Source organism: Oncorhynchus nerka, linkage group LG27 (genome assembly GCF_034236695.1).
Source record: "Oncorhynchus nerka isolate Pitt River linkage group LG27, Oner_Uvic_2.0, whole genome shotgun sequence".
NCBI lineage: Eukaryota > Metazoa > Chordata > Actinopteri > Salmoniformes > Salmonidae > Oncorhynchus > Oncorhynchus nerka.
The window spans coordinates 30,956,029-30,974,358 of NC_088422.1; the positions used below are offsets into that span (position 1 = coordinate 30,956,029).

Genomic DNA, 18,330 nt, shown 5'->3' on the forward strand with positions numbered 1-18,330 from the left:
AGCATGCCTCACAGAGAGAGAGAGAGGGGGAGGGGGGCAGGCAAAAAGGAAAGGTAGGGGTGACAGCATGCCTCACAGAGAGAGAGAGGGGAGGGGGGCAGGCAAAAAAGGAAAGGTAGGGGTGACAGCATGCCTCACACAGAGAGAGAGGGGAGGGGGGCAGGCAAAAAGGAAAGGTAGGGGTGACAGCATGCCTCACACAGAGAGAGAGGGGAGGGGGGCAGGCAAAAAGGAAAGGTAGGGGTGACAGCATGCCTCACACAGAGAGAGAGGGGGAGGGGGGCAGGCAAAAAGGAAAGGTAGGGGTGACAGCATGCCTCACACAGAGAGAGAGGGGAGGGGGGCAGGCAAAAAAGGAAAGGTAGGGGTGACAGCATGCCTCACAGAGAGAGAGAGGGGAGGGGGGCAGGCAAAAAAGGAAAGGTAGGGGTGACAGCATGCCTCACACAGAGAGAGAGGGGAGGGGGGGAAGGCAAAAAGGAAAGGTAGGGGTGACAGCATGCCTCACACAGAGAGAGAGGGGGAGGGGGGCAGGCAAAAAGGAAAGGTAGGGGTGACAGCATGCCTCACAGAGAGAGAGAGGGGGGGGGGGCAGGCAAAAAGGAAAGGTAGGGGTGACAGCATGCCTCACACAGAGAGAGAGGGGAGGGGGGCAGGCAAAAAGGAAAGGTAGGGGTGACAGCATGCCTCACAGAGAGAGAGAGGGGGAGGGGGGCAGGCAAAAAAGGAAAGGTAGGGGTGACAGCATGCCTCACAGAGAGAGAGAGGGGGAGGGGGCAGGCAAAAAGGAAAGGTAGGGGTGACAGCATGCCTCACAGAGAGAGAGGGGAGGGGGGCAGGCAAAAAGGAAAGGTAGGGGTGACAGCATGCCTCACAGAGAGAGAGAGGGGGAGGGGGGCAGGCAAAAAGGAAAGGTAGGGGTGACAGCATGCCTCACAGAGAGAGAGAGGGGGGACAGGCAAAAAAGGAAAGGTAGGGGGTGACAGCATGCCTCACAGAGAGAGAGAGAGAGGGGGGGGCAGGCAAAAAAGGAAAGGGGGGGTGTGGAATATTGAAAGTGGAAGGATGAGTGACCATTCTTTCTTAAACAAACTAAGGGGCAGTGTTTGGCCAGCCCACAAGAGAACAGGTAAGGAGCTTAAAATAATTTTCAAACAGTATTTATGATGCCTGTGGGTGTTTAAAATGTTTTAACGTGTGTAAAATCTTGTTTATAATGGCTATGCTTTGAGTTAGGTTAGAATTTTGCCAAATGACACATGGTTAAATTGACCTATAGTCATGCAAATATTTTATTTATATTTGGAAGGTTTTATGTTTTGTGAACGGAATACTTGAGAGGGGAAAAACAACCCCATTGAGTGATGGCAGTCATGGCAACTTTAAAGTCCACTCAGATCACATCCCATTATGTTTGCAATAGCCTACGATTTTAAGAGCTATATATAGTTTATTGCTTATCTCAGACATAATATTTGGAGTTTAGACATTAACCGTAATAATGATCTGTACAGTAGCCGAGCTGAGACTAAATGTCTTTACAGTAGAATCTGAACCAGAAGATACAGCAGCTAAATAGCCTACGTTTGGATTGAATGGGATTTACGGGAGATTTGCAGTGGAACGCTGTTTTATAATGAATGGGTTTTTTATTGGTGCGCGTGCTTCTATAATAAATTACGTAGGTGACTGGAGCTGGTTCTTTGACGCGGCGTGGCCTGCGGTTGACGGTGAAGACGGATTCATGTAGACCACAAGTGTCCTCAGGAACACGGTGATGATAACCTTATTATTTTTACCAAGTATACTTTTCTGGTGACTTTAGCGGCGTGGCCGCTATTTAATCCCCTATATTTAATATATTTAATTCCCTATAGTTATCCTTGCAGCGAAAATGACGTTCAGCCCAGACTACGGTAGAGTGCTAACCGCATCGGATGGAGCCCTCTTCTTCTCAGTCTCAAACATCGGTCAATCCGATGCACCATTTCCTTATCTTGAGGTAAGGAGACATTTTGGCCAAATGCGCAACGGGATAGGCTTTTGGGTTAGTAACCTATAATAGCCTATACTAATCTAACATTTTGGCATGCACCTCAATAACACAAAATGGCACAAGGAAGGAACCTCTGGGTGTTACGTAACGGTGGCGCTGAATGACCAGTGACTCGGCTTGATAGAAATAGCTTTTGTAGCAAGCTGGGTGAATGTTATTAGCTAAACCCTTTATAATTTGCTGACCTGCACGTATGGTCAGTTCTTGGAGCGGATATAGCCTATAGTATAGTTATATTATAAAGCGGCTATCATATGGTCTGTATGGCTAAGTTATCTAATTAATGGAATCCTCTGAAATAATGAGTTTTTTAGGCTATGATATATCAAACGTACTAGTTATGTCAGTCTAATTTGCATCTAAAGCTGCCTAACTAAAAGGGTCCATAGGCTCATGAGAATCCATACGTCCATAATATAACGAAATAACTATGGAATTCTTCTTTGCACACAAGATAGTGCTAGACATTTTGTTGTATAGGCTATTCTATGACAGACAGGATTTGGTTGCATCACCTCGGCATTAGACAGAGGTCTGAACTGCAGCTGATGTACCTGGTTGAGTTCTTGCTAAATTATGATTGATGACGTGGCTATTTGTTAAAACCTCTTGGGGATAGTGAGACGCTAGCGTCTCAAGTGGCCAATTGCCCCAAATGCAGAGGCCAATTTCAAATAAAATGTAAAACTCAAAATTTCATTAAATCACACATGCAGAATACTCAATTAAAGCTACACTCGTTGTGAATCCAGCCAACATGTCAGATTTTTAAAATGCTTTTCAGCGAAAGCATGAGAAGCTATTATCTGATAGCATGCACCCATCTGAACCAGTAAACAAAAGAACAAGCGTAATGCATTACCTTTGACGAGCTTCTTTGTTGGCACTCCAATATGTCCCATAAACATCACAATTGGTCCTTTTTTTCAATTAATTCCGTCAATTTATAAAGCAGGTTTGATCCGGAAAAAAACACAACGTCACTACAAAACATTTCAAAAGCTAATAAACTTTGCCAAAATATTTCAAACTACTTTTGTAATACAACTTTAGGTATTTCTAAACGTTAATAATCGATCAAATTGTAGACGGGGCAATCTGTATTCAATAGAGCAAGTAAACAAACCATGCACCTTTTTTCCTCTTGTAACGTTGTTCCAGGATGTGCCTCTTCTTTGTTGCACCAATGATTAACTTCAACCCAATTCCAAAGACTGGTGACATCCTGTGAAAGTCGTAGGAACTGTAAAATGGTCGCTATCAAATATCCCTTGGCAAAGACAACTGAGGGAACGGTCAGAGGCAAAAAAAAATGTAAAAAATCTGAACAGTTTTTCCTCAGGGTTTTGCCTGCTACATAAGTTCTGTTATAGTCACAGACATGATTGAACCAATTTTAGAAACGTCAGAGTGTTTTCTATCCACACCTACTAATCATATGCATATAATATATTCCTGGCATGAGTAGCAGGAAGTTGAAATTGTGCACGCTATTTATCCAAAAGTGAAAATGCTGCCCCCTATCCTTAAGAAGTTTTAAGCGCAGACTGTTGCCAAATAGTCAACATTACCAACGAGAGACAATGGCATTGATGAGTAGGTTAGCAATCCACCACAGACTTCAGCTTCTGCCGCCGTCCAAGTTCGCAGCCTTCTTCCATTCACGAACATAATATTGAAGCTATTTTTTATGAATTGGCGTGCTGCAGATAGCCTACTAACTACATTGCAGGTCTAATAGCCCTATATTGGAATCCACAGAGACCAAGCATAACCAGCCAACAGTACAGCCATGCAGAGTGGACACTCGAATTTCGTCGAAACACAATGTCATCATGTTTCGCGCCCTCATTGTCAAAGACGGTGGTGACATTGTTGCAACTCATAGATGCGGAGGTTGTCTGGGTATTGGGAATGGACATTTTATTAACGAGTTAAGCTATGGCGGTGTAGTAGCTGGCCAGATATGCTATTACATTTTTTCCTCGTGGTCCAGTCTGGCTCATGTCTGGCCACATTGTTTACGTTTTTGCGAGTGGCTGTCAGTCTCCTTTGTAAAGGTCATTCAGTTGCCATACACCTGTTACAGTAGGGTAAGGTATGACACAGAAGCAAGAAGCAAATCTGGTTCCCTTGGAAACTGGATAACGAGATCAGCAACCACTAGACACTATCAGCAACCACTAGACTGATCTATGGTTAGATTTCTTTTTTTGGGGGGGGGGGCTTGCTAAGATTGCCAAGGAGGGGTTCTTGGTCAAATAATGCTTAGATGATTGAATGTATAAATTCATCAAGAGACAGATGTCGGTGTGAGTATTTTTGTCCAAAAGAACGCTGTTGTTTGACATTGCCAGGCCTATTGGTAAGACCATGGCTGAATTTATTGAAAAATGTGTTTTGGTTGCAAGTGCTTTATAGAGAACTGTGATTTCAGCTGCATCCTTGCATAATGGGACTCCCTGTGGTCTGTTTAATTTGATCAAAGATGTATCTCATCGGGTAATAATGTGAATCATGTCATATTTTGTTATGTTGAAAGTGGCTTATGTTGGAGAGAGATTGTGATCCTATAACACATTGTTCTGGGAAATGGAATGTCCTCTCCTTTCAGTATAACTTAGTATGTAAGTCTGCATAAAACACAGGGAAACACAAAATGACAAGACACAGATACTGCCTGAGTATAACCCAGATGCTAGACAAATTAAGTTAGCTTGTGTATCTACAGTGCCTTGCGAAAGTATTCGGCCCCCTTGAACTTTGCGACCTTTTGCCACATTTCAGGCTTCAAACATAAAGATATAAAACTGTATTTTTTTGTGAAGAATCAACAACAAGTGGGACACAATCATGAAGTGGAATAACATTTATTGGATATTTCAAACTTTTTTAACAAATCAAAAACTGAAAAATTGGGCGTACAAAATTATTCAGCCCCTTTACTTTCAGTGCAGCAAACTCTCTCCAGAAGTTCAGTGAGGATCTCTGAATGATCCAATGTTGACCTACATGACTAATGATGATAAATACAATCCACCTGTGTGTAATCAAGTCTCCGTATAAATGCACCTGCACTGTGATAGTCTCAGAGGTCCGTTAAAAGTGCAGAGAACATCATGAAGAACAAGGAACACACCAGGCAGGTCCGAGATACTGTTGTGAAGAAGTTTAAAGCCGGATTTGGATACAAAAAGATTTCCCAAGCTTTAAACATCCCAAGGAGCACTGTGCAAGCGATAATATTGAAATGGAAGGAGTATCAGACCACTGCAAATCTACCAAGACCTGGCCGTCCCTCTAAACTTTCAGCTCATACAAGGAGAAGACTGATCAGAGATGCAGCCAAGAGGCCCATGATCACTGGATGAACTGCAGAGATCTACAGCTGAGGTGGGACACTCTGTCCATAGGACAACAATCGGTCGTATATTGCACAAATCTGGCCTTTATGGAAGAGTGGCAAGAAGAAAGCCATTTCTTAAAGATATCCATAAAAAGTGTTGTTTAAAGTTTGCCACAAGCCACCTGGGAGATACATCAAACATGTGGAAGAAGGTGCTCTGGTCAGATGAAACCAAAATTGAACTTTTTGGCAACAATGCAAAACGTTATGTTTGGCGTAAAAGCAACACAGCTCATCACCCTGAACACACCATCCCCACTGTCAAACATGGTGGTGGCAGCATCATGGTTTGGGCCTGCTTTTCTTCAGCAGGGACAGGGAAGATGGTTAAAATTGATGGGAAGATGGATGGAGCCAAATACAGGACCATTCTGGAAGAAAACCTGATGGAGTCTGCAAAAGACCTGAGACTGGGACGGAGATTTGTCTTCCAACAAGACAATGATCCAAAACATAAAGCAAAATCTACAATGGAATGGTTAAAAAATAAACATATCCAGGTGTTAGAATGGCCAAGTCAAAGTCCAGACCTGAATCCAATCGAGAATCTGTGGAAAGAACTGAAAACTGCTGTTCACAAATGCTCTCCATCCAACCTCACTGAGCTCGAGCTGTTTTGCAAGGAGGAATGGGAAAAAATGTCAGTCTCTCGATGTGCAAAACTGATAGAGACATACCCCAAGCGACTTACAGCTGTAATCGCAGCAAAAGGTGGCGCTACAAAGTATTAACTTAAGGGGGCTGAATAATTTTGCACGCCCAATTTTTCAGTTTTTGATTTGTTAAAAAAGTTTGAAATATCCAATAAATGTCATTCCACTTCATGATTGTGTCCCACTTGTTGTTGATTCTTCACAAAAAAATACAGTTTTATATCTTTATGTTTAAAGCCTGAAATGTGGCAAAAGGTCGCAAAGTTCAAGGGGGCCGAATACTTTCGCAAGGCACTGTATTATTATGTGTTTTATTACGTGTTCTGTTATTTCTCTATTTTCTTTCTCTCTGCATTGTTGGGAAGGGCCCGTAAGTAAGCATCTCACTGTTAGTCTACACCTGTTGTTTACAAAGTATGTGACAAATAAAATGTGATTTGATTGCAGTATTGATACCTGATGGGGTCAGAGGGGTTTTGATGAAGTGAAATGTTTTTAACAAGCTCCTCAGTACCTCTGTGATATTTGATATCTCCAGTTGATTATCCCTTTGGAATTTTATCAAACTCTGCTTTCCTCTGCCCTGACAGGCCCCAGTTGATGGATTCTGACATGGACTATGAGAGGCCAAATGTTGAGACTATCAAGTGTGTGGTGGTAGGGGACAACGCTGTTGGGAAGACCCGCCTTATCTGTGCCCGGGCCTGTAATGCCACACTCACTCAGTACCAATTGCTTGCTACACATGTACCCACTGTCTGGGCCATAGACCAGTACAGAGTTTGCCAGGAGGTGAGTGGTGGAGTTCTCTTGTTTTGACTGTTAATTAATGAAAGGCTTTATTTGTTTGTCAGTTTTCTCTATTTGTGGCTATGTTTTTTGTAATGGACTGCATGGGGTTTGAAATGAACTGTTTGGTCCACCAGCAACTTGACGGTGAAGGAAAACAATACTGAAATCCTCTGTTTTAAGTGCTACAGTTGGGTAAACCGTTGTTGCACATTAACAAACCTGCAAGACAATGTATATCTTGGGCTTAGCACATTAGGCTGGTGGGCAGGTGTTAGTTTCACACTTTGTGGTTGTTGGTAATATCCATGCATATGATAGATGTCTCTCTGGTCAGGTTCTGGAGCGATCTAGGGATGTGGTGGATGACGTCAGTGTGTCGCTGCGGCTCTGGGACACGTTCGGGGACCATCACAAGGACCGACGCTTTGCGTATGGAAGGTGAGATCAGCTGACCTTGTTTACTCATGCAAGTCATGGTACTGGTGCAGAGTAAAGTAAGTACACCTTTCCTGTCTGTCCCTTCCATAACCCCACTCGTCATTGCAGGTCGGATGTGGTGGTTCTGTGTTTCTCCATCGCCAACCCCAACTCCTTGTACCATGTGAAGACCATGTGGTACCCTGAGATCAAACACTTCTGCCCCCGGGCTCCAGTCATTCTGGTGGGCTGCCAGCTGGACCTGCGCTACGCTGACCTGGAGGCAGTCAACCGGGCACGACGGCCACTAGCAAGGTGCCCTACAACTCCTAAGTCCAGTGCTTTCAATCTAAAACAGTGCTTTTCATCTCAAGTTAAAGTTGATAGCCTGTGATTGATAGATTCACTGTGTCATCATTAGAAATGTAGGTAGCAATTTGTACTAAGATTTGTAAACAATATACAATGTTATTCATCCTCATTCTGCTCTGAATCATGTTAATTTAGTCTGTTAACTCACTTAACCTTTGGCCTCTTTTTGGCCTCATTTATGGTCATATCTTCCAGACCCATTAAATACAATGAGATTCTACCTCCAGAGAGGGGCCGTGAGGTGGCCAAAGAGCTGGGAGTGCCGTACTATGAGACCAGCGTTGTGGCTCAGTTTGGAGTAAAGGACGTATTTGATAACGCCATCCGGGCCGCCCTAATCTCACGACGTCACCTGCAGTTCTGGAAGTCACACCTGCGCAACGTGCAGCGGTCCCTCCTCCAGGCCCCCTTCCTGCCTCCCAAACCCCCACCACCCATCATCACTGTGCCACCTCCCCCCACCACCACTGAGGAGCATCCTGTCCGTCTTCTAGAGGACCCCCTGTGTTCCGATGTCATCCTGGTCCTACAGGAGAAGCAGAGAATCTTCGCCCACAAGATCTACTTGGCCACGTCCTCCTCCAAGTTCTATGACCTCTTCGTCCTGGACGCCCGGTCTGAGGAGACCGAGCGGCCCCCTCGCGCCACCGCTCTGTCTGGCCGTGAGATGCTGATGCGTGCTGCCAGCTTCGATGTATGTGAGAGCCCTGACGAAGGTGACAGGGCCAACCTGCGGGCCTGCACCAGTGACGGCACCCTGAGGGAATCTGATGGGGGCCGGAGGGGCAGACTGCTATCTACCTGGAGCAGGGCTTTTGTCAGCATCCAGGAGGAGCTGGTGGATGACCCAGTGACCTACAGCCCCAGGCCTATGACCGTGGTGCACATGGACCAGTCCATGCAGCTGGGGCCCTTCCGCGCTGTGCTGCGCTACCTGTACACTGGTCAGCTGGACGAGCACGAGAAGGAGCTAATGCACATCGCACACATTGCTGAGCTGCTGGAGGTCTTTGACCTGCGCATGATGGTGGCCAATATCCTTAACAACGAGTCCTTCATGAACCAGGAAATCACCAAAGCCTTTCATGTACGGCGCACCAACAGAGTCAAAGAGTGCCTGGCCAAAGGCACCTTTTCTGGTGAGCGCACATCATAATACTGAGGGATTTTGTACACTCTGTGTTTCTCCTTGGATGCAGTATGATTTCTCTTTGTGTTCCAGATGTAGTGTTCAAGCTGGATGATGGAACGATCATGGCCCATAAGCCCCTGCTCATCTCCAGCTGTGACTGGATGGCAGCTATGTTTGGGGGGCCCTTTGTGGAGAGCTGCACCAAAGAAGTAAGTCAATTCTTTACACCCTCTCACTGGAGTTAGAGAGTGTGCCACTATATTACATTTTTGTGCACAATAACAAGACCTCCTGCAAGTCACCTGAATAACCAGCCTGAATAACCAGCCTGAATAACTAACCTAAATAACCAAATACACAAGATCACAGTAGAATACACTAGTGAATAGGAACAGGAAGAATGATGTTGATCTGTGCCTTTTGTCTCAGGTGCTGTTTCCTAACACGACTCGCAGCTGTATGAGGGCTGTGCTGGAGTACCTGTACACTGGGCGTTTCTGTTCTCGCACTGACCTGGATGCCATGGAGCTCATTGTTCTTGCCAACCGTCTTTGCCTCCCACACCTAGTTGCACTAACAGGTATCTACTTGTTTTTGAGCACACCGTCATACACAAAGCCACATCTGTGCAACACTAGACATGCACACTTATAGTTTAACACACACTTCCCCCTCTTTTTCCTTCTCTTCATAGTGTCTATTAGGCTAATATGTGTGTTGAGAGAGTTGTTTCTGTTACTTTAATAATTCTGTTGCAAGTTAGATTTGGCAATGTGCACAGTGACAGACTGGGTTTTATAGGATAGGATGATCTTCAATGTCCCAGAAGGAAATCTTGTCTTAGACACATTACTGCTGTAAACAAAATAGACTCTGTACATTACACACTCAACATAATATATACACTACATGTTACTCTTATTATACATGTTGTACACTTCTTATATAGCCAAATACATAATACGTTGCACATTCCCTTATATTCTGTCAGTGGTGTACTATCATAGCTCAGGTTGACTTACAGTATTGCTGTTTAGGTATTTGATGGACATGGGAAGGAAGGAGTGCTTATATCTGTTCAGCTTACAAGTAGGGACCCTATAGCGTCTGCCTGAAGGGAGGAGTTGATACTCAGAGTGAAGTACATGGGAGGGATCAGAAATGATGCTGCCTCACACCCATGACCTTCATGGCAGTTTGTATGAGGTGGGCAATTTGAGATTTCAGTTGAATATCTATATGACCGCATGGTAGATCAGGATAATTCTTTTCAGGACAACTCCTGAAAGCCATAGGAAGTAGAGGTGTTGTTGGACTCTGGAGCAGACACTCTTTACTTGGACCTTCCAGCTCAGCACATTGTCCATATATACACCCAGGTACCTGTACAAACTAAGCTGTGCTATGTTGACATTGTGGACAACCACAGGCACATGGTCACTAACAGATTTGGGTTCAAACACTATCTTCTCTGTTTTCTTTACATTAAGGATGAGCTGGTGCTCATCACACCACTTGACAAATCTTTGAATTTCTGACCTGTACACAGTAGTATCAGCATGTTTATACATCAGACCAAGAATGGTGGTATCATCAGAAAACTTGACAATACAATTATCATAATTACTGCAAATGATTATTATTCTGTTGTTCTTGGGATACCCTGCATGTCATGCCTCTGTTTTAGAACTCTATACAGTGACAGTCCTGATGGAGGCTGCTATGATGGGGGCTGATATTGACGGAGATGTGCTGTTATACCTGGAGATGGCTCAGGTAAGATGGAGGCCTTGTTCCTATTGCAATTCCATGAGTGTATTTATTCTTTATACTGTTTTTCTCCAATCTCACAACTGTTTCTATTTCTAATGCTAATTTCTTTAACAAGTGTTACACTTTTAAATGTAAAAAGTTAGAACGTGTGGAATAGGGTCTTCTATAATATCTTGTGTCTCTCTGGCAGTTCCATTGTGCCCAACAGCTAACTGGCTGGTGCCTTCACCACATCTGCACCAACTATAATAGTGTGTGCCGCAAGTTTCCTCGAGACATGAAGGCCACGTCTACAGGTAATGCAAGTGAAATACTAACTAAAGAGACCTGTATGTGCGTGAAACTACGACTGTCATTTGAATCTCCCCTTTACATCAATGCAGGATTTATAGAGAAGTTATCATTATATGAAGCATTTGTGTCTGCACATCTGTCTGCATTTGATGGTGCTAAAGCTGTTGAGCCATGCCTCTTGCAGACAACCAGGACTACTTTGAGAAGCACCGCTGGCCACCAGTGTGGTTCCTGAAGGAGGATGACCACTACCAGAGAGCAAGGAAGGAGCGGGACAAGGAGGACTACTTGTACCAGAGGAGGCAGTGTAAACGCAAGTGGCTCTTCTGGAGCTTTCCCTCTTCTCCCTCTGCCAACTCCGCCTCTTCTGGTTCCAATGCTGTCGTCTGATTGGCACTCAGGTTACAGGCAAGGCCCTCTGTGGGGATCTGTAGAGATGGCTTGGGAAAGTGGAGAATCAGCACTGTTGGCCAGACGCTAGGCCCACTCATTCAGGCCCTCACCTCTCCCTCCCTCATTTCTGTTTTGCATCTGCAGCCAAGCTACACTCCCCCAGGTTTGCAGGGTCAGCTAAATCCGATAATGAACGTAATTAGTTTCTTTCTTTTTGTGTTAGCATATCCATGCAAAGACAATGAAGCTCAAACCTTAAAGACCAGTGACTTAAACCTTATGAACAAGGCAAGGTAGATGGTGCTGGTGACTGCTCAATATGTTGTTGATATTCCTGCATACACCACCAGGGGGAGAACTGAGCAAGTTATGAAGGGGCTTGGCTTCAAGGTATAGAACTGTGATCCTAAGCTCATGATAACCATTGACTGACTTGAATTGACAACCAAGTGCTTATCAGCTGCAACAGACATAGCAAAGACCAATAACCAGCAAAGTAACACAGAAATCAAATCTCAGTGATAACACTTTCTTGCCCTTAAGTGTTTGTACAATCTACCAAACCAGGATGTGTACAGTACAATTATAATCACTCAACCAGAAATATCAACAAAATGCATTAGGTCTGCATTAAGATGAATCTATTCAAGTCATATAGGACATCCCCTTAGATCATCTGCCTACTGGAAACCACTAAGTCTGTACAGAATTACGACTTAAATGACAACAGCGGAGATTTGACTCCTGTCCTCTTTTGTACAGTTATTGTATCTTGCATTTTTCTGTACAACTTGCACAGCTGACATTGATGTGAGTGTATACACGACCCCTGTGTTGTGACGTATGGCTACATGTCAGAAAAGGGCTTTCTTTTACACAGCCACGTTTGTCTTTTGACAAGATGCAAGAGAACCTGAATCACAGAGTATTGTTCAGCATTTGCTTTTGAAACGCCAACAAACATAAACAAAGCTCACCACACTGTGTTGCAACAATGGAATAGCTTCGCACTACCAAGTTTCCTTTTCCTTAAAATCGGCAATTGTACCTTATCAGGACAGTCTGATATAATTATCCACGTATCTTGGACCCCACAGCTTTATGGTGAATGCCACTATCAACTGGACCATTCCACATTATAGCAATTTCAGAAACCAATAGGCCAACTCTTGGACTTGGAGAATCAACATGTACAGCAGTTCCCCTCTTGGAAGGTGGTGTCTTAGGCTTGTCTGTCTGTAATGGCAGTGACCTTGCCTTTTAGAAGTTTGACATTATGCTTATAGGGTATCCCTGTGATTGCATGTCATTGGTCATTTCAGACGTACACATACAGGAGACTGTCTCGTGTCTGGGTCTCATCATTCATCTATATACTCCTCCTCACACCCTGCTACTGGACTCTTCTCAAGAGAGGTGAGAGCACCACCTGTATGTATCAGCATTCTGATGAGAAGAGCACCGAGGCCATTACACTACTGGACACACATGTCTGACAAGCTTCAAACAGTCTAAATGAGCTTGGAGAGATGATCATAGGATGAGAAGAATAACAGCACTACAAGACAATCCTCGGTGTACGCTGAAGAGATATCTGAAGAGGATGTTTATATCCCTGTTGTCATTTCACCAACGACAACCCACAGTATTGTTTTGATTTAAAAGCATGGTGCTCATTCATTATTGTGAGTATTTACAGCAGGTGTATATCAAAAGTGGATCACCGATTTCTAGCAACACTTTACATGAAGTTGTCCCCATTGCAGTGCCCTGGAATTACTATGGAATGCCGGTGGTGACCAGAATTAATAACAAAACTTGACTTGTTTCACACACATAATTATGAATGCTGCTAACTTATCAATGAAATTGAAAATCCATGTTGTTTTGTGCAATTTGGGCAACTTATTGTAAGGTGTGATAGTCTACTAGATTTTGTTTGTTTTATGGATAGTTTTTTCAGATTTCTCCAGTGCTTGTGCTGACCTCCGGTTACATGTATGGTATGCAGGCAAACTGCTTTCAGATCAAAAGAAGTGGCTCTATGGCTTGAGAAGGAAAATATGACATGGAGCACCCTTCTAGCCAATATACATTATTGTGAAGAATTTACTTGTAAAAAATATATATATATAAAATAATAGATTGTAGACATAGCTTTTTGTAAGATAATGTAAGTTACTTGTAGGATATTGTTCTCCTTCATGCACTTAGAAAATATAGCCTACATCCTTTATGACATCACTAAAACGAGCTTCACAGTAATTTAAATGCCATGAATCCACTTAACATGATATCTCAGAATGTTGTTTAAATGCTCAATTATACAAATAGACTGCATGTACAAGGCTCATATAGATGTGTAATCTGTAATTTAAGGTATAGATTATGGCAGTGCAGGAGCACAAGGCAGTAGCTTTACATTTTTAGATCAAGTTCATATGTGATTTGTTGCTATAATCTAATTGAAAAAGGCAGGTTTGACATATGTATCTTGTAAAAGGATGAATCACTTGGCATACCATCCCAACTCCTAATCACTTGGATCATTCTGTATTGCACTGGACATCCAAGTATGTAGGCTTGTTTAGTCGTCAATGTTCTGTTTTTACCAAGTAGTGAAATTATTCAATGTTTTGGAATTGTTTGTCTGTAAAATGGTTTTGTTGTGTTTTGTCAAATTGGTAAATGCATCAATGCACCACTGTCTCACTTTGAAATATTGTATTAATCATATATTTTATCAAATTTACCCTTAGAAGATTTATGTTTTGATTCAGACCTTTCTTTCTTTTTTTCCAGTTTTGTCCATTCCACCTGACAATCTGCATTTACATGCTGTGGTTGAAATGCATTTGAGTATATCTCAATTAGCCCTCTTCTGCTAATGCACTGCATCCAAGAAGACACCTCATGCCTTAATGTATAGTGTGTGAGAGACATTGAATGTAGATATTGTTACTGTGGTCACTAGTTTGTGTGTACTAAAGATGTGTCAATGTACCATGGTACTGAAGGCTTTGTTTATGTGTAAGTGTACATATCTGAGTGTGGCATTAATGTGTGTACACTTGAAAGCATCATGAGCCTGTGCTTTTGTTAGTTTAGACAGTGTTTTGGTTGAATATTTTCATGCTCTGAATGGAATGTTTAGTAGTAAACCACTTTTCACCACACCAATAGATTAACACGATGACAAGCCCACTCTAGGGAACACATTAATCAATTACAAAAGTCAGCACATCCCCATCAAATTAATGCAGAGAATACCAATTCTAATTTGTTTTCTGATCATTAACTTCACTATGGAGAAATATCAGTATTATCATTACAATGGATGGCATTGACTTGGTGTGGGAATTAGAAGTTGGATTATAAATCAAAAACATAGATAATGGCCAATTGTTTTACAACTGTTATAATGTGGCCGAGCTGTACATATTTCAGCATAGATACTGGCTGATTTTGTACACTATGCAGGACATAGGCATACCAGTGTCGTTTAAACCATAAATGCACATTGCATTATGTAGACTGAGAGCCTTAGCTCATATTCTTAGATGAGTAGGCAACCTCAGGTGTTAATTGCAAATATATTATGACTAGATAAAAAGAAAAGTTATAACTCAGAACTTTTAAAGCCCTTTTCCATGTGTTTAGGTGCTATATCACCGCTGCAGAGAAGCACAAACCAAAGGGAGCTTGTAGCAGTACCAGGACACCAATCTGCTGCACAATCAGTTGCATAGTTATAAACAAGACTTGTATTGAATGGTTGAATTCAAAACTTGAATCTTTTCTCAGTGTTTATAGCCTGGTCTGACATTTTTGCTCGTCAACAGGTATTTATTTTTGTTGTTCTGGAGAGTTACAGATGTTTGTATTGTTTGTTAGGAGCTGTAGATCTTGAGTTCTGTAGCATGTGTTCTTGAAACGTGTAAATAGTGTTTATGTAATAAATATAAAGTAGCAGCCTGCACACAGATGTCTTTGTGTATGACTCCGATCCTATAGAAAGTGGTCCAATCGCCAAACAGGGTGTTGATTAATGATCTGACTTCTCCAGTCATCTAGGCAGGGCCGGTTCTAGCATTTTTGGGGGACTTAAGCGAGATTTGGTTCGGAGGCGCCCCACCTCGCTGCAAAATATTTTAATGGCCTCTGTGATGACAGCAGATAGAAAAATGTAAGTTTTTAAAGTTCATTTTCTGTAAGCTTTAAACCACTCCAGCCGACGCTTGGCATTGTGCATGCTGGTCTTAGGCTTGTGTGCTCCTTCTCGGCTATGGAAACTAATTTCATGAATCTCTCGACTAACAGTTATTGTGCTGACGTTGCTTCCAGAGGAAGTTTGGAACTTGGTAGTGAGTGTTGCAACTAAGGAAAGACTATTTTTACGCGGTACCCACTTCAGAACTTGCCGGTCCCATTCTATGAGCTTGTGTGTTCTACCACTTCACGGCTAAGCCGTTGTTGCTCCTAGACATTTCCACTTCACAATAACAGCACTTACAGTTGACCGAGGCAGCTCTAGCGGGGCAGAAATGAGATGAACTGACTTGTTGGAAAAGTGACATCTATGAGGGTGCCAGGTTGAAAGTCAATGAGCTCTTCAGTACGGGCCATTCTACTGCCAATGTTTGTCTTTGAAGATTGCATGGCTGTGTGCTCAATTTTAAACACCTGTCAGCAATGAGTGTGGCTGAAATATAGCTGAATCCACTCATTTGAAGGAGTGTCCACATACTTTTGTATGTATAGTGTATATTTTATTTTAATACAGACCAACAAAAAAAGTTAAACATTACAAATTATCCAGTGGATAATGTCAGTGCCCTACTTGTTGTTATTTCTCCATTCCACGTGGAAATCACCACAACCTTCCAAATATACTTTAACATGACTATAATCCAATCAAAACCATGTAGAAATGATAATGGACCTACATTTCTACACTTTCTAAAAACAATGGATAGAATAATTGGCCAATTTTGACACATTTTCAGTGTGGCTCTGGACCTCTTTGAAGACCGAATGCGGCCCTGGGACGAAGTCAGTTTGACACCCCTGATGTAAATACTGTATATTTTGGGGGAATATCTCATCTCAGAATGCTTTGCCCTTTACAAAAGCATTTGTTTCTATATAATCCTGCACAACTCTCCTCTTAATCAGGGATGAGATTGGGAGATGTAAGTAATCAACTTCTTTTTTTAATTGGGAGGGTAGAGTTGACTGATCCAGAACTGGACATCAACAAGTGCCTGATATTCCCTGGGGATCATCAAATCAGAGAGAAAATCAGCGAAGGACAGGGTGCTCCAAAGATACACCCGTCTAGCCAGCGCTAAAAAGGCCAGGAATCTGTCATGTATCTGATTAAAAAATACCATTCAATTAACTTCTTTATTTAAACACTAGAGAGTACTAAAGCACATCTAAGTAAAACAATTAAAATAATTGTTTGAGCCTAAGTCATTGAATGCAATGATTATGAGCAATTGTGTGCCTTCAGTGTGTACAATAGATGTATTATTCAAACTCTCTAATCAATTAATGGCACAACACTAGGCCTCTGTCACCATAACCTATTTTTTACTCGGGTTTATGTGCTTCTCTGAGCCTTCACATCCTTCTCCGTTGTCAGTGTTGTTATAACCATTGTTTACCAGAGGGTGGTGTAAGCACCCTATATTTTAGCCAAATGTTTCTTAGCCAGAACTGCATTGTGATTTGAAATCTAATTTTTACATTTTTATATAGATTTGACATGTTCTGTCAGACAAATACATGTGGAGGATTTTAAATACATTTTAATCTAAATCGTAGAACTATACTGAACACATTTTTCAGTTATGTTGTTTCTACTCACTACAGTACCATAAGCAAAGAAAATGATCACTGTATTACTCGTCTTTTTGTGATAGCTGCAGATGATTCAGTAATTACATCATAGAATAATGTTTTATCTTATTGGGAATAAAATCAGTGGAATATAAAGTCTGCTTCACTCAATCACTAAGATATGGTATAATATGCTTTAAAATTGTAAACCATTGTATGTAACAGCATACATTATTTTATTACTGTATTATCAGTATGAATTTGACTCAGTTTAAAAATTCAGATTTTCAAGATACAATGTGGAAATTAAATTATTTTGAATTTGATATAGTAGCAAACTATGAAATAATCATACTGTCATTTATCATGTTAGCAAAAGGTGACACCACCAGCACATCCCTTGATATGCATTATTCTACTCATATTCATGTGCATTCAGCATTATGACCAAAGATGAAGATATGATGTGAAAGGGAACAAAATATAGTGTATCAGTAGCTCCTAATGTCACAGCCAACTGTATGGCAGATGATTTCCTGCCATAACTTTATATAAAACAATGGTCTGAACAGGTGTGAAACCCTGCAAGTGTACTGTTGAGCAATGTATTCCTTTTAGAATCGGCCCAATGGCAAGTGTGGTTCAGTTTGAGAGATCTAGAGCCCCCCTTAGACAAACTAAACACAAAACAAATCAACTCAGACAAAATTCTGTCTTTAAATCGAAAACTAAAATTGAAAGCCACCTCAATTTAGGAGGTAGTTTATAAATTCTAGAGCTAAGCAGTGATCTATTGCCCTTATGTCAGCCAAACTCCAATTGATGTATGGTCGTATTATCTATAATACTGTCTTACATAATTCCCTTTTATTGCCAGAATCGGTGGCAGACAGCAAAACAGATTACATGTTAGATCAAATCAATACAAACTTTATTTACTGGGCTTTGAAATGTAATTCCTTTTTTCCCTGACACTTTTAAAAACACATGCAGTACTAGCTGAGGCTTGAGCAGGAGGTTTCATACAGGTAGTGTACTACTGTACAGTACACGTGTGTTTGTTCTGCGGTAGGTCTACAGCGTGTCTGTTGCTGCCACTGTAGTGCTGCCAGCAGTGCCATTAGGGCCCACTGCAGGAGCCAGTGTCTGAGGAACAGAACAGAGCTCCAGAGCAGTGGTCAGTCACTGTCCGGTCCAC

At 42.1% G+C, this 18,330-nt stretch overlaps 1 protein-coding gene across 3 annotated transcripts; it reads left to right on the forward strand.

Annotated features, from left to right (window-relative positions):
• The first annotated feature begins 1,048 nt into the window (after positions 1-1,048).
• Positions 1,049-15,267, forward strand: LOC115111578 (rho-related BTB domain-containing protein 2-like). Of its 3 annotated transcripts, XR_003860819.2 has the most exons (13): positions 1,049-1,129; positions 1,686-1,774; positions 1,878-2,002; positions 6,706-6,907; positions 7,242-7,345; positions 7,454-7,639; positions 7,892-8,835; positions 8,919-9,037; positions 9,258-9,408; positions 10,516-10,604; positions 10,792-10,897; positions 11,080-12,973; positions 14,091-15,267. XR_003860819.2 is itself a non-coding variant. In XM_029637756.2 (12 exons), the coding sequence occupies exons 3-12, from the start codon at positions 1,938-1,940 to the stop codon at positions 11,283-11,285; spliced, it is 2,172 nt and encodes a 723-aa protein (XP_029493616.2). In that variant the 5' UTR covers positions 1,049-1,129; positions 1,686-1,774; positions 1,878-1,937; the 3' UTR covers positions 11,286-15,267. The 3 variants fall into 3 exon arrangements, 2 of the variants coding, with proteins under 2 accessions (XP_029493616.2, XP_029493617.2); XM_029637756.2 differs by having other exon boundaries at positions 11,080-15,267; XM_029637757.2 differs by lacking the exon at positions 1,049-1,129 and having other exon boundaries at positions 1,170-1,774; positions 11,080-15,267.
• Positions 15,268-18,330: the final 3,063 nt, after the last annotated feature.